The sequence below is a fragment of the Anas acuta genome, chromosome 1 (assembly GCF_963932015.1).
Source record: "Anas acuta chromosome 1, bAnaAcu1.1, whole genome shotgun sequence".
Classification (NCBI taxonomy): domain Eukaryota; kingdom Metazoa; phylum Chordata; class Aves; order Anseriformes; family Anatidae; genus Anas; species Anas acuta.
In genome coordinates this window covers 13,961,664-13,989,447 of record NC_088979.1, presented here as the reverse complement: position 1 = coordinate 13,989,447, position 27,784 = coordinate 13,961,664, and the positions used below count along the sequence as shown (strand labels likewise).

Genomic DNA, 27,784 nt, shown 5'->3' with positions numbered 1-27,784 from the left:
GAAGAACTTGCCTTCTACAGTAAACAGGACAGACAGACAAAAAAATCAGTAAGTTTTGTTACTCTACATAATATATATTTATAATATATAATATAAATAATTATACAATATGTTATATAAATAATATAAATAATAAAATAAATAAAATATAAATTATTTTAATCCAAGATCATTATTTTATTAAAGTAATTATGAGTAATTAGAGTGCTAAAAATGTTCTATAATATACTGACCCAGACTGTTAACATTCAGAAAAACACACAAACAAAACAAAACAAAACAACAAAACACATTTAATTCCTATGTGGCATAATAAGGATTTTTTTTAATGTATAAAACAGCAGAATAACTGTTAATAATGAATACAATGACAATGTTAATCAGATAATCGGTCATGAATTTACTATAACACAGGAACAATTTTGCACTTGATCATATGTGGCACCTCACCACTTAGTGGCATGAGTATTGAGCCAGTTTCCCATGTTAAAAATGGAACATCTGAGTAATACTGTGATATAAGACATTGAAGGCAACTGTAAAACAGAATAGCAATATGTATATGAGGGAGAATTGTCCAAGCTATTTTCAAAATATGGCATGTTTTTTTTAGTGCCCTTAGAAAGTTAGTAAAATGAAATTATCTCCTGTATGCTTGTATGTCTAGTAAACTACTCTGTTTTCAGCTTCTAATTTTTCCTGATCCAAATATGTTTATCTTAAAAGTAAAAAGAAGAAAAGAAAACATGAACTCTGATTTGCTCAGTTCTGGGAAAGAGAAAACTACCCAGCATTTGGCAATACACAGATAGACAAACACGAGGTATAAAAAAATCACCCTCTGAAAAGCTCTGAATTACTGGATTCTTCACATTATCTTCCCACTACCTTGCTCCTAACACAAAGCCTAAGAATATTTACTTATACTTCTGGAGCAATTTTCAAGCCCCTGGTTATTCCTTCCACACCCAACTTGAGAACTTAGGTTCTTTGTCTTGCTGCTCACTTCAACCCTATCCATCTAAAAGCAATACTAAGGAAAAGGGCTCACAGACTCCTGGGCAACTTTTTCTGTGCAATTATGAAAATGGATATTGTTTCTTATGGTGTTAGTGTTCTCCTCCCTGCAATCAAGTCTGCTCATTAAAAAGCATGTGATGACATCACCGTCATCAATTATGGTTCTCTTAAGATGATGCTAACCTTCTGAGAAGAGTGTAATTCATAGTGTTGACTTCAGAGAAAAAAAAAATCAGAAAATGGTGCCCACATTTCCTAGAAGTTTCTGCTTTCCATGATTTTTAATGGATAGAATCCAATGGAGAAAAATCAATTTTCCCTTTTACTACCTTTTATAATGTTTATTTTGAAACCGTAATGACAAATTTATACTAGTAGTCAAAGGATTGGTACTCATCAGATCAGAAATTATTTTACTTGACTATACATGGTCAACAACAACTGAGGTACTTTTAATAACCTATTTTAACAGTTATAAATAAGCTTTAAAATTATGCTCCTGCCATAGTAAGTTTTCAGTCTAGAAAGACACAGACAGAAGCCAGATGAACAAATCAGGGAAAACACATGAATTTTTTTCAGATGACTCATCAGTTAATACTATCTTGCAGGAAGAAGAAAAGTTTGTCGACTCGTAGAAATGGTAGACTTATGAGTAAGTAGAAAATGCTGGGCTGGGCTGGAAACAGTATTCCAGTTTTTAAGGAAATGCAAAATATAGCATGAAAATAAAAACAGAAGTATGACTGGAAATATTTAGTATTTAATCATATGGTTGGGAGGGAAGTATGGAACTAGAGGATTTCATGTTGCCTTTCTATTCCTATTACAGTCCCAGCCTGGCACCCACAGATCCTGCTGCCAAGCCAGGGCTACTGGCTGTCACCAGCTCCTGTTCCCTACTTTTGTATGTATTCTCTTCTAATGAAAATCCTTTATGATGCAGTTTCTCATTTTATGTGCACCTCTAAATCAAAGTCAGTGTTGGTGCATTTTTGTATAGAAGCTGTAATACAGAAATCTCAGGCTAGGTAATGGCAATATTTCTGAATCCAGTAAGAAAATTTCTTCACCTCTTTCAGTCCCCAACAAAGATTGGTCCCAGAGTGCACAGTACCTTAATACCACAGTATGGGAGATGGACAATTAATAAACTTGATGTCAGGAGTTAATGAATGGGATGAATGAGAAGTGAAAGTAACTCTGAAAACAGGAAAAAGAGAGCTCAGGCTGGACAGGGCATTGTATTTTGGTCTTACCTGTCCAATCCTAAAACATGTACCGTGGACTGTCAACCTTTCTCTTTCTGACTATAAAAACCTATTCAAACTGATGCCACTATAAGGGCAAGTGTATACAAAGACTGGTAACAGCCAGCCCAAATAATGACTAATCATTTTAAAAAAGAAAAAAATGTGTGGGGATACAATTTCCATAGTTGAGACAGTGCATTACTCAAAGTCAGAATGAAGTGGTGCAAAGACTACCTGGAAGAAGGAATTAAGTCAGTCCAGGTCACTGTGGTGGTAAAGCACTGAGTCTGAAATTATCTGATGGAATACATAAGACAGTATGAGACTGCAAAGCCACATAGATACTTTTGATCCATCTATTGTACAGGTGATTATGAAATACTGTTTCAGGTAACAGATGCTTCAAGTCAGAATGAAGCTACTTAGATACTACTTTGTAAGTAGTAATGTAAGGTAAGCAGTAGCTATAAATTTAAAAACCATTTATGTATAGCAGCATAAATTACCCCTGCACAGAGGTCAACACAGTCCTGACTTAAATATTTCTGGCATCAGACCAGCTTAAAAACAGTTTCTCTGTCTTATACTCTGCCCTGCATATACTCGTTAGACAGCAGAATTAGGAACACAGAAGGCCTTTCTAGTTGGTGGATCAAATGTAATTATCATGAATTCAGAGCAAAAAAGAATATACTAAGGACTCAACTCAGGCTTCATCTCCATAGCATGCATGAGAAGGAAATATGAGTCGGCTCTGAAATGCAAAATCTCAGTCAGACTTGAGCAGCATTACAGGAACAGCTGAGCTGCTTCTTATTTCTTCCTCATTTTGCTTGCTGACCTCTCATTTTCCATTCTCCTTGTTATTGTTGCTCTTCTGCTTTTCTTAGGAAGGCTGAAGTAGAGGAGCTATTAAATCTTTCAGCATTTTCTGCTTCCTTATCTGCTCTCCATATCCATTATCAAGCTGCTACATTTTTCCTTTATCAGATTTTGGCTTCTTACATGCTTTTTATATACAGATAGAGATGGCACAGGTTCTGAGGGAACATCAGGATAGAGTTTACAAGAAGAGAGCAATACAAAATGAGAGAAGGAACAAAGGTGGAAGTAAAATGATGCAGTACTGGTGAAGCAGTCATTGCTCTTGGCTTAGGTCACTGGCTTAAGAACATTCCAGTCTCTTCTTTTATACTTTTCTTCCTTAAATTAATTCCCTGTTCTTTTTATCCCTTTCCATTCACCATCGCACTGTTTCTTTGGTCTTCTTATAGTTCATCTACTACACAAAACAAGAACAGCCTTGATTCCTGTAAGCCACTTCTCTCAAACAAAATCAGCAGGCCTTTGCAGGTCAGCTTTCTCCTCTCCCCTGCTAGATCTGTCAGATAAGACAGCTGTATTCCACTACTATACATCCCAGCGCACATTGGCATCTTTGTTTACACCTATGCTATTTTATTAATATATTTGGATTCTTCAATTAACATTTCATTGCTCAACGGTTCCAGTAAGATCGTGCTATCGCTAAGTAGAATGATGGACAAAAACATACAATTTGTCTCAAAAAATCTGAAATGCAGGGACAGTGAAAAGAGAGAGAGATTTTCCCCGGAACCAATTATTTGTTTATCTGCTTTAGCCTATTAATTGTCGTCTGGTTAATGCAAAATAGTACTGCTTCCTAGATGAACACTTATAGGAACATTCTAGCTTCATTCTATGTACGAATAGGCCAAATCCACCAACTAAATGTATATAATTACAAAGAAAATGTAAGTAATTCCTGCTGCAGACTATCACAAAGAAAGGACAACAATTTCTCCAGATAAGTAGTAAGGCAGGAGATGTGTGATGGGAATAACAGGGATCCTCAATAAATGAATCCTGAACTTTCTAAAGCAGCTGTTATTCAGGACTTGACTACACAAGCACATTATCATAAACTAGCAGGTTTACTATTCTGCTGCAAGTATGTATATACAAGCAGCTATATGGAATAAATACAGTGCCCTCATACTGTTAATATACTCTTGTAGCTGTGTTCTTAGGCAGCTCACTAATCTGAGCATCTCTCACTGCAATTTCCTTACAGGAAAGTATAGACAGGTCACTAATATATATGAAATTTAGTGTTCTTCTGTAGAAAGGATAAGTTTAACAAACCAAGACAGCTTTGCATGCCACATGATGCTGTCCTGAAGACACAGAACAAAGCTCCAATGTTTCTATTTTAATCTCTGGAGCCAGAAAAACACAAAGGATTTTACAAGCTGTTAAACAGTATGAGATACTTACCGTCCTGAAGAAGCTTGTTTAAGTGAACCAGCACTTTCAAACAACTGGGCTCTTGCAGCCACTCTGAAAATAAGGAAGCATCTTGCTTTATACTTTGCTCATTAATTAAACACACAGACTATATAATCATAGAATATTCTGAGCTGGAAGGGACCCACAAGGATCATTGAGTACAACTCCTGCCTCCACACAGGACCACCCAAAAATCAGACTCCATGTCTGAAAGCACTGTCCAAACGCTTCTTGAATTCCAAGAACTGCTCAGTGCCATCACCACTTCCATGGGGAGCCTGTCGCAGTGCCCGACCACCCTCTCAATGAAGAACCGTTCCCTAACACCCAGCATGACCCTCCCCTGTCCCAGCTCCATGCCATTCCCTCAGGTCCTGTCACTGTCCCCAGAGAGCAGAGCTCAGCACCTGCCCCTCCGCTCCCCTCATGAGGGAGCTGCAGGCCGCCATGAGGCCTCCCCTCAGCCTGCTCTGCTCTGGGTTGAATGAACCAAATGACCTCAGCTGCTCCTCATATGTCTTGCCCTCTAGACCCTTCACCATCTTTGTAGTCCTTCTTTGGACACTAATGATTTTCTGTTTGTTTATATTGTGGTGGCCCACATTGCACCCGTTACTCGAGGTAAGGCTGCACCAGTGTAGAGTAGAGCAGGACAATCACTTCCCTCAACTGGCTAGCAATGCCATGCTTGATGCACACCTTGATGACTGATTTCACTTTTAACCATCTAAAGACAAGGAAACATATTTTTTAAAAAAATGTTTTAATTATTCAGGCAGAGATCAGGTTAAGAAAGCTTAAGTCCTATTAGAATTAAATTTGGCCAGGGACATCAAGGGCAACAAAAAAGGCTTCTATAGGTACATCAGTGATAAAAGAAAGACTAGAGTAATTGTGGGCCCTCTCTGGAAGGACACGGGAAACCTGATTACCTGGAATATGGAGAAAGCTGAGGAACTCAATGACTTTTTTGCCTCAGTCTTTGCTGCCAATGAGCTCTAGCAATGTAGCCCAGACCAAGAAGGCAAAGGCAGGGACTCGAGAAAATGATGAACTGCCCAATGTGGGAGAAGATGGTTGGTCAACACTTGAACATCATTTCTTCCAAGCTCAAGACTGGTGCACCCCTAAGAGTAAGAAATCAGAGCAAGGTGGCCAGAGGCCTCTGTGCTGCCCATGTGCCCGTGGAGAAACTCAAAGGCAAGAAGAAAGCCTACAAAATGTGGAAAAAGGGCCTGGCCACTTGGGAGGAATACAGGAACGCTGTCAGGGCCTGCAGGGATGAGACAAGGAAGGCTAGGGCCCATTTGGAATTAAAACTGGAAAATGAGGTCAAGGATAACAAGAAAAGCTTTTTAAAGTATGGCAATAGTAAAAGAAAGCCAAGGGAAAATGCAGGTCCACTACTGAATGAGGTGGGTGCCCTTGTAACAGGGGATGCTGAGAAGGTAGAGATACTGGATGCCTTCTTTGCTTCAGTCTTTACTGCCAAGACTGCTCCTTGGGAATCCCAGATCTGGAGGTAAGGGAGAGAGTCTGGGGAAAGCAAGACTTCCCCTTGGTTGAGGAGGATCTGATCAGAGAGCGTCTAGACAAAATCAATGCACACTAATCCTTAGGCCCCGATGGGATGCACCCATACTTGCTGAGGGTGCCGGCAGGTATGATGGCCAAACCACTTGCTATCATCTTTGAAAGGTCTTGTAGAATGGGAAAGGTGCCAGATGATAGCCAATGTCACACCAGCCTTCAAAAAGGGCAAGAAGGAGGATCTGGGCAACTGCAGGCCAGTCAGCCTCACCTCTGTCCCTGGAAAGGTGATGGAACAACTTGTTCTGGACGCCATTTCCAAGCAATTGGAAGAGACAAAGGTTATCAGGAATAGTCAGCATGGATTCACCAAGGGAAAATCATGCTCGACGAACCTGGCAGCCTTCTGTGATGTCATTACCAGCTGGGGAGATGAGAGGAGAGCAGTGGATGTGACTTCTGGAAGATTTTTGACACTGTCCCCCACAACATCCTTGTAACGAAGCTTAGAAAGTGTGGGATAGATGAGTGGACAGCAAAGTGGATTGAAAACTGGCTGACTGGCAGAGCTCAGAGGGTTGTGATCAGTGGTGTAGAGTCTAGTTGGAGGCCTGTAACTAGCGCTGTTCCCCAGGGGGTCCATACTGGGTCCAGTCTAGGTCAACATCATCAGTGACCTGAACAACGGGATAGAGTCCACCCTCAGCAAGTTTGCTGATAATACAAAGCTAGGAGGAGTGGCTGGCACACCAAAAGGCTATGCTACCAGTCAGTGAGACATCAAACAATCAGGTTGGATTAGGCTTTGAGCAACCTGGTTTAGTGGAAGGTGTCCCTATTCATAGCAAGGAGGTTGGAATTAGATGATACTTAAGATCCCTTCCAATAAAAACCATCCCGTGATTCTATGATTCACTTAGAAAAACAAAGGAAATTAAAATGTTGCATTTAAATCCCTATTCAATAGAATTCTTAAGCGCATAACCTAATTTAGGCCACTGAATTCCACGTGCTCCAGAGCCTTGCTGAGTCAGCAAGTAGGAAAACCTTAGCACGCTATGTTTAAAATTATATTCATGGATGACCAATGGATATACTGGACGTGCTTGTTATTCCAGTCTGTTATTTTCATGCTTGAACTCTGAGCTGTTCAGGTGTACTTCTGTTTAAGTTAAGACACATCAATTTGTGAAATAGCTACTGTCATCTCTTCCAGTTTAAGAAGTGAAGAGGCTTAACAGATTCCTCCAGTATTTGGAAAATTTCTTGGTGTTCTGCAGTGATTATGGAAATCACTTGCTCATGGCACTAGAGAAGGCCTGGGACAGTCAAAATTACAGCAATGATCTTCTAATTCTTAAGCTTGTGCTATAAACACTAAGAATCATTGCTAACCTAAATCTCAACCAGCTAAATTATAACCTCTATTGTTAGAACTATCTTCCTCTCAAGAAAAAAAAATATCGTCAGAAAAAAAACACACCAAAGATCTCAAGTATTGATCATGCAACAACTGAAGAAATTTCAGATTTTTTTTAACCTCACTCCAATTTTTGACCTACAGTAATATGATCTGATGATCTTCTTCACATAACGGCATGAGCAGTAAGCAGCAATTGTGCTCCTTGAAATATTAAATTTCAGAAGAGTGAGAGATAATAATACTTATCACTTTCCAAAGATCCATGTCTTCATTAGGGACCTTATCAATAGTCTAATGAAGTAAATGGGAGTCTTTCAACTGACTTTAGCAGTCTGTGTTGTGTCTCCTTTGTTTACTTTACAATTTTAATGAAGCTAGATAAATAATTAATACATAAAGAAAATTTCAAATCAGGTATTCATGGATGCTTTTTCTACTATTTATACTAGCTCTTTGGGATCCCTTCATAGTAGACAACACTGTAACAACTCAAAACTGCAATAGGCCTTGACTTACACAGATCCTGGTCTTTGATAACCGTTACTCGATGCAGTATCTAATCTTAATCTCCTGCACATTTTGGGAGGCAAATCAGGGTTTGCTGGAGCCTTTGGTGTATCTTTGGTATCTGTTGAAGATAAGCTCTGTATAGATCCACTGTAGCTTTTATTACCTAAAGAAAGCAATAAGGAATATTAAAGCTAATTTGAAGTTATTTCACGACACATGCAACGCAAATAATTTTTTCTTAAGAAGCAAAATAGAGAGAAAGAACTTACTAAGTAAGTACTTACTAGAAGAAAAAGCCTTTCAAAGAGCTAGGAGAAAAGGACCAGCAGCAAAATTAGATTAAAATTGTAAAGGCTAAAAAGTTACATTGCACTTAAATGGTTAGATAGTACTTTCAACAAAAAGTGAAAATAAACCCCCTCAACATTTATAAAGTAGTACAATGCATACAATTGTAGAAAAATTCATGTTGGAGGGCACCTCAGGAAGTCATCTTGTTCAAAGTCTTGCTAAAAGCAGTATTCACTAAGAAATGAGACGATATTAATTTGTAAGAATTAATATTTCAGTATTCACAGAAGCTTCATGAAGCTTTCAAATTAAAAAAATATATTAAGCACTAATAATTAAACTTTCCTAAAACAATTGTTACTGTAACTTGATAAAACAAACCTATAGCTGCAGAGTCTGTATTGTACAGAGAAGAAGTCCTTTTAATGAACACAAGGTATGCTCTCCTGCTTTTTAAGCTGATCTGTGGACTGCTACTTTGTTTGCATATACACTTGCAAGACAGTAACTGAATCCACATGTACTTCTATGTTTCTTTATTCCCAAGAACAACAGATGCTTAATGATGCTTTAAAGGCAGTTATAATATAGAGGTCTCTGTAATTATAAAAACACTACCTATATCAATCTTGTTATTAATTAACACTTGCTCATATAAGGGAGTCGTAGGAAAAAACTTGTACACACCATGAGGGATACAGGGCAAAGAACTTTCTTTAACTTTCAGTGCTTCCCACACAAACACGTATTTACCCTACCTGTACTTCTATTACTTATCATATTGACAGCTCAGTGGCAAACTCAGCACTAATACTTTGTCCACTGGAGCTCATTGTTTCAGAGCTGACTGTTGATCTTCATAATCCAAAACATTTCAAGACAGCGTCTGTTCTAAAGTAATTTCCAGATAGCTATCAATATTATCTTGTGTACTCACAGAGGTAAAGCAAGTGTCTAAATTAAGAAGCTCTAATTTCAGCCTTCTCTATATTGTAAGGACCCTTTCTACAGGTTTGTTTGGAACACAAGTGCTTCTTAGGTGCTAGGAGGGTGTTCTTCAAATCACCATCCTTCTTTGACTGAACAGGAAGACTGCTTTCCTAACTTTCACATTGAAACTGGATTCCTAAAGGTGGGTTTGCAAGTTCATTGTTGTTCCTGAACATCATGTCCATCCATATACAGACATGTTCAGCCATAATCTTGCGTTCAAGCTACTCTGCTTGCTGTATTGGATAACAAAAAGATGCAGGTATGGCAGAATGAAGACTATTCTGTAAGGAGGGTTTCAGATGTACATTTCATGCCATGGACAAGCAGAGACAAAGCTGTTACTCGCTAGATACATAAAGCATAATGGATTTTAAATTTAAATGCTAGCTTTGATCATTATCAATCATGTTGCAAGGATTCGTTCTTCTGACACAGGGATAAACCATAGCTACCAACTCTTCTATATTATAGGCCAGAAATCATCTTGCAAGTTAGTAGCCTCAGTGAAGCACAGCAGGACAGCGAGTACTCTAAATTCGGAGAAAAAATGGTATCTTTTAAGCTGTGTGAACTTTACAGATGACAACAGAAATATGCCAGAAGCAGTTTGAAAAGTGAAAGAACACACCACAATAGTTAAAAAATAAACAAACAAGATCAAAGAATATCATTAGCTTTCAGATGCACCTCATGTTTTCTGATACCTCACAGTAAACACAATGATGTCCTAAAAGACCTTGGAAATTACCTTCAGCTGATGGAATTGATCTGAGCGAAGAACCTGAAGATCTTTTCAGCTCGGATAGACTGTAAGAACTCTTCTTGGTCAGATCTGTTGGTGGAGAGGCATTCTCTGGTCCAGTGACAGAAGCTACACTTTGGCAGTCTGATTCCACATCTGTTTTTGTTGCATCCTCCTTTGATGAGGATTCTGGACTTGTAGTCCAGAGGCCTGAACTCTTCTGGCCATTAGAAGAAGGGGGAGAGGCAATCCATGGAATCCCTCCTGATTTCTCCCTGGGCTGTGGGGGTGCACATTTGGTGGTGCTGTTCTGCTCGGAGGAGTGAGAAGAGAGAGATTCAATGCTCCCCATGGGAGTGCTATCTGGGCTGCTGCTGTACGAGTCACCTAGGCAGGAGGGAGGGGAGAAGAAAGAGAAATAAAAAGATAATTACATTGTCTTACCATGTACATTTCTCTCATGCCACCTTTACCCCCTGTACATTATTTGTCATCAAATTCTGTGGTTCCATCGACAGTCATTCTCAAGACAAAATAGCAATTTAGTTGCTCTAAGTTTCACACGTTCCTATCTTTAACCTCAAAAAGATGCATTTTGTGGATATTTCTCTAGAGCGGATGAACATAATGATCTACTGGTGGTGCTATTTCACAAAAAAGTTTGCATTTTCAAAGAACTGCCCACAATATATCATTAGGAAATTAAACAGTTCCAGTGTCACAATATCTTTTAACAAGTATCTTACTTTGCTTAATAAAGCAAATGTGGTGTTTGTCACATTTATGTTCTGAAATGCGTAACTCTATTGCCAGCAAGTTAAATACTTAAGCTTTACTTTGTTTACCAAGTTGCTGAGGATCTTGGCAGTCTCTCTAAGACTATCTAAGACATAAGTCTATCCACAGATATTTTCTGAATCATCATACCTTTCATGAAATCCCTGTCCTGTAGAAGGAGAACTCATTCCATTATTTACAACTTTAACATTGAACATTTGATTAATTTATTTAATTAGACTGATATTAGAGAAGTTGACCTACTTACACAAAAATGTGTTGATCTAATTATTTTCAAAGATATTGTGCAACAAGAAGTGGAAACATCCTAAAGAAATTTGTTGATATGAGGCTAGGAACACGCATCAGAAATGAGGAAGCACTGGCCTACAGTATAGTGAGAGATGAGTTATCTTAAAGATTGGATTCATAAAAATGCAGTAATAGTCTAGTGACTCATATGCTAGTTTCTAATAAGATTTTTTCCCCACAGCTAGGAGATATAACTCACAAATTTCAGAAGAAGCAGGGAACGTACATTTTTCATCCACACGGTGTTGTTTATCCACATAGTATTTATAAGATAACGTGATACAGATGCTTTTGACTCCAAAAGTTTCAATGTCCTTGGCAACAGGTGACTAAAGCCACTTGCCAATACTCACAAACACCAGTGTCTTGCCTAGTAGGTGTGAAAACAGTAGTGCCACTGGAACAGTGATTTGAAATATTCTGTCTACTTCTGCTCAGAACATGGGTATTCCAGATGAGATTGTGCCCTAACTTACTCCTGACAGGCCATTAGTTTCTTGAAAATTGCAAGATAGGCTGGAGTGTAGATTTGTCAGATACATTTTCTATCATTCCCTACAGCTTGGCATTTATACTTCATTTTCTGCTGGCATATAAAATTCCTTAAATTCCTGAAATATAGTTAAATGTCCATCCTTCATTTAAATGATGACTTAAAACCATCTAGCACTTCAGAAATAGCTACTGCTGGAAGCCAGGGCTCTCTCTTATCTGTCTCTGGCACAGCTAGAGATACTCTGCAAGGAGAATACTTGTGCTGCTGCCTCACCCTTCCAGGCACAAATGAGATATCTTAACTGGAACTTGTGTAGCAAATACTGAACTTGAGCCAACAAGCAAAGCCTATGTTGAGAGTTCCTGGGTCAGGGCTAGTTCCAGTCCAGCCACCAGTAGAAGGTTTGAGTCTGAATAAAGAAGATTGTGCTTGCATATGCCCTGCAAAATACTTGCACAGAATTGCCCCACAATAATGCAAAAAAGTTACACAGTGAAAGAAAGTTGAAACTTGCTAAATTTCTCTTCTGGTGTGTAGTTATAAGCGACAGCTCCTCCGTAAATTCTTACTCTAAGGATCCCATGTCATTCAAATAGGGAATTGATGTGTAGACAGCAATTGTGTAGACAGCAATTGTTCTAATTCAACATTTAAATTCTCATCATCAGGAAGTATGTAACATATATGTACATATAGAAAATGCAGCATCCATGCAAGAGCATAGCATGGATATATTTCCCAACATTACAGACTTGAGAGTTAATACAGAACCTACAGAACAGATAACCTTAACTGTGGATTCATTTACTGTACTAGTTTAACGTAAATCTCCTTGAGGAAATAGGGGAGACAAAAGTTCTTTTGGAAATCTCTTGCAGTAGCTGGCAAGCTATTCTTTGGTACAGTTTCAAATGGTTTCAACCTCTTAACGGTAAGGCAGGTAAGTAATAAGTGACGGTCCACTGGATGAAAAAGAAAGTGCAACTTTTTAAATAGTCACTTCTACATGAAAATTAATACGCATTTGCAGCTGTTAACTGCAAACATAGCTCCCTGCTGTTAAACACTGTCATATGATGAGTATGCTGTTTCTCACAAAAATGTGAGCGCTTGTTTCTATTCCAGTAAAACTAACAAAGTTTCAGTGGTTTTGGCAACCTAGGCAGTGGTTTACTTTGAACCAGTGACCACAGTTTCACGCATGTGAAAAAAGCCAAGTAACGGCTTTGATCTCCGACCTTGACCAAATTGCATTTATTAAAGCTTCCAAACCTTAACAATCAACTTACAAGCAAATGAGGTGAATGTCATACAGTGAACTTTGTGGAGTTTCAAAGCAGGCTACGCTTAGATTAGACTATAAAGTCTACTATAAAATATTTTTGAATACTGTATGCAATACAAGAATTGACTAAAAACAAATATTCTTTCTCCTCTGAGAGAAGTAAGGAATGCAGTCATTTAGCAGTGTGGCTGTGACTCACAGAGGTTAAAAAGCTGATGAAAACCCATCTGTGATGCTTATATTATTGGAATACAATATTTACTGGATATTCAGGATAACTAAAAGGCAAGACATAAAAAGGAAGATAACAAGTCAACATGCACTAACTTACTGTCAGGATCTGCTAGACATGGTGTGTATCTTCCTTTGGGTTTACGTGGACCTGTGGAGAGACAAATTGCTCTTGTCCTTCTTGAGCTTGAACGGGACTGAGGTTGGGGAAGAGGAATATTGGGGTCTGGTGCGGTGTGAAATATCTGTATGATTAAAAAAAAAAAAAAAAAAAAAAGGAAGAAAAGACAAACAATAGAGGTACTCTTAGACTTCCATTAATAATCCATTTCTTTTCTTAATTGCTGTTCTTGAAATGAATGCTGTAATAGTCTCACACATTGTAGAAGTGTAAATTAAGAGAATATATGCTTTATTCTGATCTGATTTTACAATCCAGGAAGAACAGTAATGGATTAGTGAAAAACAAGCTGTACATAAACTTATACTAATTATATAAAAATATTTGTTTAAATGTTTTTTTTCTAGTCCCAGTTATGAAGTGCTTAACAATCTAAATCGTGAAACTACAATAAGCACTTACTACTAACTCCTGCCTAAGAAGTATATTTGTTAAAAAAAAATTATGAAAGATTGAATTTTGTTCTCTATGTTCATATGAGAGCTTTTGTATGTCACAGAAAAGAGTCATGATTGTAACTTATTTCAAACCCATTTGGATTTCAGAAAACTACTTTATTTTGTCAAATAAGTTTCATGAGGATCACCCTTTAGGTTTGGAGCATCTCTTGATTTTTACCTTTCCTGTACCCCTGCTATCACTGGTCAATTTTGTACTTCATTGCTATAGAAAACTCCATTTTTTTTCAAGATCTGACACAAGTATACATAAAGTTTTAACAACTCTTTGCTGATGAGAACAGCAAGCCTGCCAACAAGAATAATGCCAGGCAACTTTAATTTAGGTGACTTTCATTTGTATCACCTGTTCTGCAATATTCACCACACCTGCAGTACAGGTGTTGAAAGACCCTAAAAATCATCTGGTATACTTCTAGTAAAATGGCAACTGGCTAGGAGGAAGATTGAAAAGAAAAATATAACCAAAAGATTTCTTTTTCTTTCAGAACTTCTTCCTCACTTATTCCTCCTAATGTAGACTGTATTTGTAAACTCTATCAAGTATCTCTTACAGAATTCTGTGGAAGGAATTGTGATTAGTTCTGTGGGATAGAGAAGAAGTTCTACAGAGAAAGATTGCCTGTTCTGTTAAGCTACTGAAGGAATCAGAAGTGTTCAGTCTCCATAGTGTAAGGAGCAAGGGCCAAGCATTGCAGGTTAAATACCAAGCAAAATGGGTCTCTGCAAGGACTTCTGGATTCTCTATCAATAGGGCACTCTTAGAACAGGATGAAGGGAACAATGAGAAGACACCTTTGTGCCACTCAAAAAGTGGATGAAAGCAAATATACTTTGATAGTAGAAAATACTTTAACAGAGGATTTGAGATGCTCTTGAAGTATATTAAAAACATAGTAGTAATTGGTAAGTATCATGTCAGTGAAAAAACATGTCTTGATGCAGAGAAATAGAGCAAGGGTGATTTTGGTTGTGCAGTCATGGTCTTTGTGTTGAATTTGCTGATGATTTTCTGGAGAGGAAATTCAGTGTTGGAAATGTAATATGTATGGTTTGGAGTTACATGTACGAAGACCACCAGTGTCATACCAGTTTTGATGAGTCCTTTTGAAATATAACTGATGATTATAAAGCAGTACTGTCAGTAGTTACTTACCAACCAGTTCAACTGCCCTTGAGCTGAGTAATGTGAAATGGTATAAAACCAAAGTTCTTACACTTTGTTTTCTTAATCGTCAGATAAGGTAATACAAATCAACAAAATACCTTAAGAATACTATTTCTTTTGAGGATTAAGTAAAGGAGGTCTTGACTATTCTGCCAGGTTCTGTAATCAAATAATAAATCAACAACAACAAAACTTAGGAAGCCTTTCAGTGAAGCTGATTCCTGAAATGGTAGTGACTAAAAGTAACTTCTTCTCATTTCATAGATTTTCCTTCTTAAGCCCTGAAAAAGTTTTTATTCTGTGTTCCAGGAATGAGTGTGAGATGTACTTCTGCTGTCTCTTTGAGGAAAACAAAATAAACCATGGAGTCACAGGTTACCTTTCTTCAGATGAAAAGAAGTACCTAGAGACATCCGTATGTTCAAATCACAAAGATTTGATGGGTTAAAAATCTGTAACTAGGGATAAAAGGTCACCTAAGAAACTTTTTTTTTTCCTTTTTACAAGTTTGATCTAGTATCTACACACTTGAAAAGTGACAGAGCATGTAGAATTGGGGATTCTGCTGGGAATCCCCACTGATGCTGCTTTTGGAAAGAGGAACTGAAGGATAGCTGGGGTTTCATGGTGGGACTTAACCTCCACTGTGAAGATAGCATATCCCCAAAAGACAGTAATAGTCAGAAAGACTCTGTGCTGATGCACAAAGTGTACACGCAGGAGAATCCGTGAGTTCACTCAGAATGAACCTCAATATACTGCTAGCGTGAGAGATAGAAGAGCAAAGGAGCAAAGTATGCTCTTCTCGTTCTGTTTCTAGATATGAGAAGGACACAGCAATCTTCAGAAAGCTAATGAAGATTCAGAACTATGCCTTCAAAGCACAGGAGATTATCCCTTGTATCTATACCTTTCATAGCCAAAAAATCTTGCTACGAATACCGATCCATAGCAAGGGCAAGGAAAAAGGTACTCTTTCTATCAATAACCTTCTACAAATGCTGAATTCAGACAATCCTGAAGAATTTTTGGATGGCAATGAAAATGAGATCTCAGTTTCATTTTATCACAAAACATTCAGATAATCTCCTACTACCTTTTCGTAATGCTCTATCAGAATTTCAACGACGATATTCTGAAACTTAATGTTCATCATAGCAGCCACGGTTTCTTCTTGGGCTCTCATCAGAGTTGGTCCAAAGATAACACCAAGGTTGGATACTGTCATAAGATTTTGCTGACTGTGTAATGATACCCTTTAAATGAACAGAAATGATATGCAGTTAAATAATTGTGCTAAACTACAATTCCAACAGGCAAAATCTCACATTCATGCTTCCCCTTTAAAAATACTTTAACATTTTAAAATTTACTAGAGTTAAAAGCTAGTGCAGTACTGTATTTCCATTAAGGCTCCAATCTTACAATAATTTAATGGCTAAGAAGCAAGTCTTCGTAGAGTAAGTATCTAAGTTCCATACATAACTGATAGGGAAAAGGAAACATCTCTGAATGTAGCCACAGAGAGATCCAGTCCATTTAAAGATTAGGAGCCATAGATACCTCTCTATCTCCAGTTGTTATACAGAAAATTAATTATTCAAATGACTGAAAATATTGGGTGAAAACAGAGGTTAACTGTATACCTTAGCTTTCATGCAAATGAAAGAAACTTAGTTACTGAAAACACTTAAACTGCAATTGGATCTTTATGTCTAAAAGGTAGGAGCAGTGGGGTCAGTGTCACTGTTTTTGTGGTATAGATAAAACACAAAAAGATCATCTTCTGCCTTTAAAATACACTAGCCTTGTAAAAGCCATGAAAAAAAAGCCATGAAAGCCATCTATCAGTAATCCTCAAAATACTTTTCTCTCCTTACAAATAAGATTTACTGAATAAAATCTGTATCATCATAAATTCTTCAAAATAAGTGGCAGTGACTCCCCAGTCACAGCTGCCCCATTGCCTTACATGTCTGAGAAATACCTTGACAAGTGAATTTTTCATAACTGCCTTAATGCTTAGTCTTACTGAATCTGCTACCAAATAGAGGCACACATTCACATTTTCCTCTTCCTTCTCACTGCTCTATCTATTACTGTTGTCAAACTGATAAACACCATTTTACCCACTTCTTAAATAAGTAAAATAACCCTTGTACCTTTTAAAATTAAGAAACAGTGAAATCTATAAAACAGTGGAAGGAGCAGGTAGGAGCAAACCATATCTTCTGTTTTTCTCTGACAGCCTTCATTAATCAAAGTTATGGAGACATCTGCCATGCTTTTCTTCCAATAAAACTCTCAGGTATCTTGATTTGTTCTTAATGTTATACAAACTCTAGCAAAATGATCTGTCTGATGTTAAAGTTCGGTAGCAAATTACACAAATATTATCCCTTTACAGATTAGAAAGCCAGTGACAAAAAGACTGTGAGATTTTCCCATAGCTGCTGGGAAATTTTGAAAGGATCAGGATCAAACCCATATCTGGACTCACAGACTACCCTCTCTCGGTCTCACAGTGGAGTAGGCACTAGTGGTACACTGAATGAGGGAATGAACAATAGAGTTATCTGGGTAGAGAGGTGAACTAGACTAGAATTACTTCTATAATGAAGTAAATACTGCCTTCGTAATTAGAACAGGAACGCTTTGGCACCTTATTTACACTGAGAATCAGGAGAAAGATGGGAAAGAGGTTTGTACAGGAGATAATGTGATATGAACTGCAGAAAAATAAATACCTGTCTTCTTACATTTCCTATTTTGTTTCATTAAGTTAGGCCTAAAAGCATCCCAAAATTTTACTTAGACACAGTGGCAGAGATTGTTTTTGGAAGCCTAATCATGGAAATTTTTACCTTGTTAGAGCATATTTTTAGCCAATTATTTCCATGTAAGTTTCTCTGTCATAGATCTTATGTTTGGCTAAGGGGTGTTTGGGAAGTCCACTAGTGTCTTAATGAAATGTAATTTTGAATAACTAAGCTCTAAGTCTGTTAGAAAACCTAAAAAAAAAAATAACTCTATGCAATGTTAGTCTGCTTTGTGCTGCACAATAATTGTTAAGGTCTCTTACACAAACATAGTCTTACAGCATAGGACAGAAAATAATGTTTGTACTGTGTTTGCGTTTCCTCGGTGACAAATTTGGTAGCTTGGCTAATAAAAGGAAAGGTGAATTTAATGACATTGTAACCAGGAAGGACTTTCTGCAAAGCATCTCAAAGGCTCAATTTCTAGCAAAAAAATGAAAAAAAAAAAAAAAAAAGCAGGCCTGTAAATGGATCATTTTGATAACCACTTTCCTCTGACCTAGTCCTACTGTTGCTGGGCTACTGAATAGGTAGAGGCCAAAGCAATCATGCATTTTGGGTAGCCATAAGACATTCATTAATGTGCAATTGCTTTCTCCTCAAAATCTCTTTCTTTGATGTATCCCCAGTAAATCTCTGATACTACCAGGCTGCAGGCTATCTACTATAGAAGGGTATGGTGCTACTAAATTATACCAAAGAATGATCCATTCTTCAAAGGAGACAAGCAGATAATTTAATTAGGAAGGTTTAAAAACAACAACAAAAAAATGAGTTTCCTATCTTAAAATAACACCAAACCTCCAGTCCTTGCCTAGCTGCTGACTGAGTGTATAATCCTGCAGCATGACCTCTCTTCAGAGTGCTTTTCAGGATTTGCTGGTTTTGATTGTTTTTAGTATGAGCTCCATCCTACAACATCTAGATCCTATTTAACTGTGCACAGTGACACCGAAGTCAAGGTAGGCAGAAACCTAAGGGCCTTAAGACCTAAACCAAGGAAGAAAACTAATATCCTCTTCCTATAAGGCACCGTTAAATGCATAGTATTTTTATGTAGACATAAGAGCATATGCAAAGGAACTGAACAGAAAAAAATAAATGCTGTAAAAGGACATACATTTTGAAATAGGGTTTTAAACAAAAGAATGAAAAAACATGATTTTTTCATATTTATCCATTTACATAAAGTTATGCACTCTATTTTGTTCCTTGAAAAATTTCCACATGGGTAGGAAAGAGAAGGAAGAAAAATAACCAATATATTCAAAAGACTAATTTTGAATTCGGGATCATTAGAATTGCTAGCATAAACAACAGCTGGCAAATTATGAGAAATTAGAAGGGATGAATTGAATGTTGGCAAGAGACAAACTGAAAGTTTTCAGAATAAATCCAAAAGATTTAAATTTATCAGAAATGTGAATCACATCAAAGTTGAGACAGGCAAGAGCCAAAGAGAACAATTAAAGAAGGGAATACTGCAGACATGCTCTTCTTTGAAAATGCATCTGAGGTAACAGTGAGAATAAAGAGTCCAGGAAAAGAGGTCAAGAAACAAATGTTTGCCTGCAACTAATTCTGCCTACAAGTCAATTCCTAGATAGATATATTTCAATTTTGTGGCCTTCAGACTAGCAGCTTTTACAAAATCTTTAATTCCTCCTTAAAAGTCCTAACTTTTTAGGGTTCTAGAAAGCAGCAAATATAATATTTTTAACTAACCAAATAACTCTTTTGTTAGAAACTTGTTTTCTTCTTGTTCTCTGGGTCTCCCCATGTCTAATGAGATGCAAGGTCTGCCTAAACAGCTTTTGCAATGTAAGCACCCACAGCAGTTCCCTATTATTCCACAGCTCTCCTTGGACAAAAAACACAAAGGGATAAATAATTTCCACCAAAGAAATTTTCAATGTTCTTAAGTCCACGAAAGAAAGCAAAACTGCATTAGGCTGCACTGCAGTGTACTGCAGGTGGAGGTGGCTCAAGCTGTGATCAAATTGCAAAACAAAGTGGAGACGTAATGAATAGAATTAAAACAATACGGAGTGCTTTATAACATATTCTACATGTCGATCATGTGGACCTTATCTAAAAAATTGCTGTTTCAGTGTCCACATTCCAAGCATCCTAACTAAGAAATAATAACAGATTTGTAAAAGTATTCAGCAAAAGTTGGTGAAAAATGACAAAACATTTAAAAAACTTATATAAATAAAGTTTGATGCAGAAACAGGATATATGATAACATAATAAAGGTATGTAATCATAGCTAGTTATACAGAGAGATAGAAGAGAACAAAAACTTGTCTTTATTGTCTCAGAGCGCATGCTAAGGGTAATTCCATGGAGACAAAAGATCATCAAATAAATAGAAAATGTTTTCCATGTGATATTTAGTTAAGACTCAAGAGAAGCTGACGAAACTGGGGAGACTCAAAAGTGGGTTTGGATACTTTATACAGCTATCAAGAATATAAATACAAATCCTTCAAATTAATATTTTCAAAGCACATTTCACCTCAGAGTTGTTACAGATAAAAATAAGATCAAACATGAAGGGCCAGTCTAGTCTTGATTTTTGAAACAGTTTGGGGGCCTAAACAGTAATTTCTTGTCAACCTTAGCATAATTTTAGATGTTTCTCAAATTTAGTTAGTTCCAATTCCTGTAGTTAGTAGGAACTATGAATGAAAACATTAAGTAAGTTTATTTTATACATAAACAGTCATTTTGGTGAATCATCATGGTGTTTCTTTTTAATTTTGTTTCTACAATAAGCATCCTTCAGCTACACTGAGAACTATATTTCAGAAATCAAATATAATTTCAAGAGGCACTGTCTTAACGTAACGGCCCTAATGGATTAGGCAACACTGACAAATTAAAAGCAAAAATGATCACAACTTATAATAATATGAAACAGAAAAATAAAGAATTACTTGACCAAGTGCTTGATAAGGATGTCCAGCATCTCTCTGTTCTTCTCTGGTAATTTATGTACAAGCGCATGCACTGCCTCAACTCTGTAGTTCTGATCATCTGATTCTATTAAACAGAAAACAGATATTGATGGTAAATTAGAACATGTGCTAAAGTGAGACTAAAAATGGCAGCAGTGCCTGTATGCCAATACATACATGCATTGCAGGGAGCAAAAAACAACTAGCCTTCAAAATGATGAGTACAATTCAATTATATTTATTACAAGAGCATTCTGGAATCTGTATTTCAAGCAACTTGCCAAAAACAGTTACCACCAATACCAAAGCCAACAAAATCTGTGGCAATTTTGACTGAGTGTTGTACTTAGTGGAATCCAAGATTTTACTTCTTGATATTTAACATATCTAAAATTCTTGAGTGTATTTTATCAAGGTAAGAGGAAATGAGAAAATGACTTCAAATTTTAAACTGGAGTTGTTAGAAAAATAATTTTACTATCTTTCTCTCTAATTATTCCATTTGTGATAAGGAGATAATTATCACTCCTATCCAATTTCTCAAGGCAAGCTCGAAAAAAAAAAGATCCCTGCATGAGAGGGATGAATGATATAAAAGAATGCCTCTGTAAAACAAACAAACAAACAAACAAACCAAGATTTAAAATTTCATGCAGAAAGCAGTCACATAGAATCTCTAAAAAGATCAGAACAAACCACTGAACAGCTTCACCTAGTATGCCTTTTCTGTTTTGTGTGCTTCACGTGGCACTGTGTTGTCATATACAGCAAAATGGAAGAACTCAAATCCTTGCCTGGATTACTGAATACTACATCAAGGAGAAAAACAGGGATAATAACTGAGGAGATTAGAGGTCAGAAATGATATTACTTTAATGAAAGCGTATTTATTATTTTACTTACTAACAGCAACAATGAAATCTTTGTGCAGCTTGAATGTCATCAGTGGTTCTGAAAGACACCTGGTGGTAAAAAATATTTAAAAGAACATTAGGAACAATGCATCACTCAAAGTCTGCTCAGGTTTTACAGGTGCCATTATGATAGCCCACAATATCTGCATAATGTTTATTGTTATGTCCTAGGAAACCCAATTCACTCATTAGAAGTAGTATACAACTCAGTCATGTACACAGTCTGAAAATCTCTTTGAAGTGAACCTGGTGTCACCACAGAAGTTAAAAAGAGAAATATTATCAGCATTATCTTCATCACAGTGGCTCACTATGTTACAACTTCAATACTGTGGAACAGGAATGCTATTACTGCACGACAAGGTATAGAAGGCTGCAGAAATAATCTTCTGCCCAAGAAAGACAAATGCATGATGAAACTTGATACTGAAAGTCTAACCCAAGACATTCCAAAAGAACACTCCTCAGAAAGAAGCATGTGAATTGTCTTAGAGAGAGAAAAACACAGCTACTGCTAGCTCACATTCTAATTTCACAAATACAATACCTGTAGTGAGTTGTGTTTCTGAAGGTATATTTCTTCAACATTTCTTCAACAACCAGTTGTTTCAATGAAGTTTACACGCACATTCTACTATAAATCCTAAGCATATTTTTGAGATATATTCTCATGTTCTGCCCTTTGTTAGGTGGCCAGTTTAAGAAATCCAATTATTTAGAAGGCATAGAACACTCAGCATCTGGATTTTATGCTTTTAATTGTGTTTATGTTCAACATTACATATTAATAACCCAAAAAGAGTTATATCAGAAGTGCTACCACTCTTGAAAATTCTGGCTATTATCAGAAAAAAAAAAATAAGAGAAACTGATAATATGGGAGGGATATCTTGCTTGTGAAGATACCAACAACTTTTTAGGAAAAAAATAGTTTATTATCACTTCTGCAGAGATTTTTACTCTGCTCCAGCAATGATGCCATGAAATATCATGGTACACAGCTTGAGGGAGTCAGAAAAGAAAAACTCAAAAAAACATGCTTTGTAGTTTACACAAAAGATTTTACATAAAAATATGCAATTAATTATATTCTACCAAATTTACATCTATACAAGAGATGACTATCCTAACAAGGCAGATAAGTTTGTGACAAACGGTAGACTTATTGTTACACATAAAAAAGGAAAGATTATATACATGCTTATTACCATGTTAATAGATAAAATAAATGTAGTATGATACTAACAGGCAAAAGATTAATGGGCCATAAAAAGTATACTGAGATTTGCTCATCATACTTACCTGAGGTAGTTTTTTAGTCCACTTGTTATTGTTTTATTGTCCCAAAGTTCCATATCAATATCCATATCAGGAGGAGATTTAGGGGCTGGTAGAAATTTGAATTAGGATTGTTATGGTTTGACTAACAGACAGACAAGAAAAGCAGCAAAACAGAAGCTAACAGATTATTCATTTACATCATGTGATTACTTATTAGCCAGATTAACTACCAATTCAATCAATTTGAAATATTTTAATCCCTGCCAAAGTATTAATAAGAATAATTTAGCATTCATACTTAGTACCTGTAAACACTAAGTATATGCACTATTCCAAGATGTAAAGTAAGCCCAAGAGAATTAGTAATTTATTTGGCTTGGACATTTGAAGACGGGCATCAGACAGCCAAACTAGCATGAAAAGTGAAATACAAGAATAATTGTCTACTATGCTCAATTATTCTGCATTACAGAACTAAGCTTTGGAATACTTCTTGAAAATACCAAATAGATGTCAATAAATAGAATTTAAATTTTAAAAGAAGAAATGCATTTTATCACTAACTTGCTCATGTATATCAATGACTGCATGGAGAAACTGAATAATAATGCAAACAATAATCTAGTTGGATAGACTGCTCATTTTAAGACTGCAAAGTCAATTTAGTGGTAGTAAGTGTACATACAAAACTGTAAATTTTTAAAATTTTAAAAACTACATGCTCTTCTGGGTACAACGGTAAAGGGCAAAAGGGATCATAGTATATGTGCCGCATGTTATAGAAAAAGGTTCACTTAAATTACTTACAAAATATGGTATTCATCAGCTTTTGCACTTTGGAGTTTACACCACCTATTCTGTACAGACCCAGAATGGTGATACCTATATTGGGAAAACAAGCAGAATGAAAATAGGGAAAATGTGGTTATTTCTATACACATTGATGCTTCCCTGGTGTATGTTTTCAAACCATCTAAATTTATTTACAGAAAATTGTAAAATTACATTCTTGAATACTTTATCCTATTGAGCTCTCTTCTGGGATACTAACAAATGCATTCCACTGAATCCACAGCACTCCACGCCATATCCTAATAATAATTTTATATTAACAGAAACCCTTGCATAGAAATGACACATTAGAAAACACCAAGAGGGTAACTGGCAAAAGTGAAAAATAATACCCCAAAGCAGTCTTAAAACACATTGCATGCTAACAAGTTTGTCTTGCCTAGACTTCCATGGAATTATTATACATCTACATCACCCTTTCCAATTAAGAATTGGTTGACATCTATCGGAGAAATAATTGTACCCAAAATAAAAACATAAATCGTATACTGCTGGAACATTGTAGTTCAGAATTTATGTGATGCAAGGGTCTCCATACAAAATAAAAACAATCAAGACCCAATTTACCCATAGATTTCAGGTTTGTTTTATTTTTAATAGCACAGATACTAAAAGCAAACAATACGATGTGTGATATTCAAAACACAGTGTTTCAGGATTCCAATTATGATAATTTTATTGGCTTTAACTTTCTTTTAAAATCAGCAGTACTTGGAAATCCAAGGCAGAAAGCAATTTTTAATATGACCTGTTCCTCTTCTCAACCTACATTAAGTAGGTTGAGAAAAAAAAAAAAAAAGAGGCAAAAACAATAACAGTTCATCCCTTAGGAGGGATGCCAGCCTTTTATCTTCAGCAGGATATACTCAAAACCAACTCCTGATATGTAGATTTAATTTTGTTATGTAATTACATTCTTCTTCCTACTTCAGGTCTTACCATTCCAAAAGTGCAAATTTTCATTTGAAAACAACATTCTACTATCTGATCTGTATTATTTGTAATTTACACTTTTTTTTTTCAGAACAATGCTATCTCCATGTCAGTAAAGGTGAAGCTACAAACACTGCTTCTACAAACACTGAGAAAGTGGATTTATGTTGGGCTCAGTGCTGCACAGAGTGATCACACAGCTTTTGGATTAGAACAGACTTGCATACTGAGAGTTCAGTGGATGGACAAAATAAGATTATCTCTGTTTAGGGAAGACCATATACCTTTATCTCTTTGTTTGAAAGGGAACTATCAAAAAGCTTACTGTGAGTTCTAAGATACCACCTCAAGAATAGTATAACTTTTTTTTTTCTACTTTCCCACTACCATATATTAGTTTCTAAGCATTAAAAAAATGACTGAATGACATGCAAAATAACTGGATGAAATGATCGACATTGGGCTCTACAACAAAGATGTTACGGCAAAGAGTGTTCACACCATCTTTTTGTTTGTTATGTTTCATGCCAGAAAACAAAGTTGGGAGTCTCAGCCTCATCAGGAAAAAGCACAATTCAGTGCACACAAATTAAAGACCTAGACTAAACGGTGTGTGCAACTGTATGTTAAGTTGTCTAAACAACATAAATCTATTGAAAATGTAAAAGAGCAAAACAAAACAACCCTACCCCCAACACTTTAGTGATACGCTAAGGACTGTTGTTGGAATTTGTGGCAATGGTTTTAAGCATAAAGCACACCCATGAAATGTGAGAAGTGCAGATTGAATGATGAACATGTTCCAAAACACAGCTGTAAAATATGTAGAAAAAAGTACTGCTTGAGAAAAAAGATTCATAATAATCTAATACAGAATTTGTGATTTAATACACACCTCTTGTTTCTACAGCATAGATACATTTCCTCACGAAGTTGAAACCTGCTTCATTTAAGAACACTAGAAAGATAAGAAAAGTATTTTTGCATCTCATCAACACAAAAAATCTCCATGTTTAGCAATATTCACATTTCAGTTAGAGAGGACTAATATATTTATCCATGTGATACTTATTCTATAATGCCATAATCTAGATATACCTTTAGCACTCAAAATCCAACTTTCTCATCATGACGAGGGAAAGACTCTACTATCTTTCCCAGAAATCAGTACACATAGAACTGAAAGGTCGTTCCTTTACAAGATTACTGAATTCCCTTCCCTCTACTGAGGGAAATGGTTTTAAGAGTTGAGGACTTAACATTATGACCAGAATATTTTCACTGGTTTCAATACAACAATATTCTTTGTTCCTTGCACATAACTGCTCCTAAAGTGGTAACATGGGAAAAACAATCTTTGGTATTGACTTTAATTATTGAGGTTATTTCGAGTGAATGTATTTCTCATTAATTCTTTTATCTTCAACACTAATTGCTCTACCTAACTAAATAGAGATTTTATAGCAGCATATTTGTCACCATTAAAATAGCACCATCACATAAAAAAACAGACATGCTGGCTTAAATTGTAGATTTCCAGAGTCTCAGATATACTTCCTGTGAAGACACCTGGGAATATCTGACACATCTCTCTCTCCTTCTCTGTTATGTATACCCAAACTTATGTAAAATATTTTTACATATTTGTGTACAGATGTTAATATAATACAATTACACATAGATAAATCTCATAATGTCTCTACATATACTCATTTTATTACTCAGTGTATATGTAATGGATGCATATACACCTACAAACAAAAAGGTGTGATACATTCAGATATTACTTCAACACACAGGCATAATATTTTACATTTACATATGGACTGCAGATATATATCTGTTGCAGATTTGTTAAATATACTGTCATTTTTGACCAAATCAAATTTTCTTCCAATTTATGTTTGATAGTAATACAAAAGGAGAAGTCTTTCACACAGTTCATATAATTTATGATGTGCTTTCATATGTCCCAATCAGGTAATCCAACAGACACTTTAAAGTATCTTCATAGCGATAGAAAGAAAACTTAAAAAAGATAATGTCTGTCTCTCACACACATCCAGAAATAAGGCCATTACAGAAATCTTGGAATATTTAGTAGGTCCTCATAAATAAAGTGCTTACTTTCTTCCTTCTTGCTAATAATGGCTGGCAGTGTGTAGATCTGGAAAAAACAAAACAAAACACCAACATGAAATGTCAATGTTTGTAGCTTTAAATTCTTTATTGCTGCGTTTGCTGATAGCTCTTAAGCAGCTGTGACATGATTAGCTTGCTGCTATGGGAAAGCCAACCAAGCCCTTCACTTCCTCCCCGGCAGCCCCTTGTTAGGAACTGAGTAGGTGGAGAGGGCAACAATGAACAGCTGGACTCCAAGTAAAATACACAGATGTTCTGCATCTCTGGGGAGAAGGCGTACAGCCAGCAGGACCTGTCCCAAAAACGTATTCAGGCCTTGAGATTCTAGGGATTGACTAGGGATAAACATTAAATTTATAGGCACGTAAAATGTGTTAGAAGTCAGATATGCAGACTGCAAATGGGTTAAATATCAATACAAAGACTGATTTAATTTCTGCACTGTTTCAGTCAAGCAGGAAGCTTTGTAACACTTATTTATCTTATAAGACCAATCAACCATTTTTTTCTCCTTGGGTAAAGGTCTGGCATCACCTCATTCAGTGATATTTTCATGAGCTGATTAAGAGTGAGGAGAAATCTCAGATAAACCTGTCTCTTAGTAGGTTTCAACACATTTTTATACTCTCTGCAGTGCTTTTCAAGATGTTACTTATTGCCAATACTCCATGACACTGCCTAAAAGATAGTTTGTCTTTACCGTTGTAGAAACCATCACTTTGCAAATTTAATCTGAACCACAAACCATCACTTTGCAAATTTAATCTGAACCACAAACCTTATATGAGAATTGGCTTATTATTATGAAACACTAAATATCCCAAAAAAAACCCACACCTATAAATAAAGGTGTAAATGCATTAATAGTTCTAACTTCACTAATTTGTACCTATCTTCACT

At 36.3% G+C, this 27,784-nt stretch overlaps 1 protein-coding gene and 2 long non-coding RNA genes across 5 annotated transcripts in view; 2 read left to right on the top strand and 1 right to left on the bottom strand.

Annotated features, from left to right (window-relative positions):
• Positions 1–27,624, top strand: LOC137849816 (uncharacterized). Its single transcript, XR_011092084.1, has 4 exons — positions 1–48; positions 1,632–1,675; positions 1,853–1,927; positions 24,834–27,624. It is a non-coding gene; the product is annotated as an uncharacterized lncRNA (long non-coding RNA).
• LOC137849814 (uncharacterized) overlaps positions 1–27,784 on the top strand; it is a 313,574-nt gene that overhangs the window by 65,663 nt on the left and 220,127 nt on the right. The window lies entirely within an intron of this gene.
• The window catches only part of ARHGAP42 (Rho GTPase activating protein 42), a 168,800-nt gene that overhangs the window by 7,879 nt on the left and 133,137 nt on the right, over positions 1–27,784 (bottom strand). For all 3 annotated transcript variants that reach the window (XM_068669745.1, XM_068669762.1, XM_068669753.1), the window contains 11 exons: positions 26,870–26,909; positions 25,638–25,700; positions 23,765–23,839; positions 22,979–23,063; positions 21,666–21,724; positions 20,742–20,847; positions 16,077–16,236; positions 13,274–13,418; positions 10,079–10,459; positions 8,053–8,209; positions 4,572–4,634 (listed from right to left, as the gene is read on the bottom strand). In XM_068669745.1, the coding sequence (XP_068525846.1) occupies positions 4,572–4,634; positions 8,053–8,209; positions 10,079–10,459; positions 13,274–13,418; positions 16,077–16,236; positions 20,742–20,847; positions 21,666–21,724; positions 22,979–23,063; positions 23,765–23,839; positions 25,638–25,700; positions 26,870–26,909 (1,334 nt within the window). The remainder of the gene's footprint in view (positions 1–4,571; positions 4,635–8,052; positions 8,210–10,078; positions 10,460–13,273; positions 13,419–16,076; positions 16,237–20,741; positions 20,848–21,665; positions 21,725–22,978; positions 23,064–23,764; positions 23,840–25,637; positions 25,701–26,869; positions 26,910–27,784) is intronic.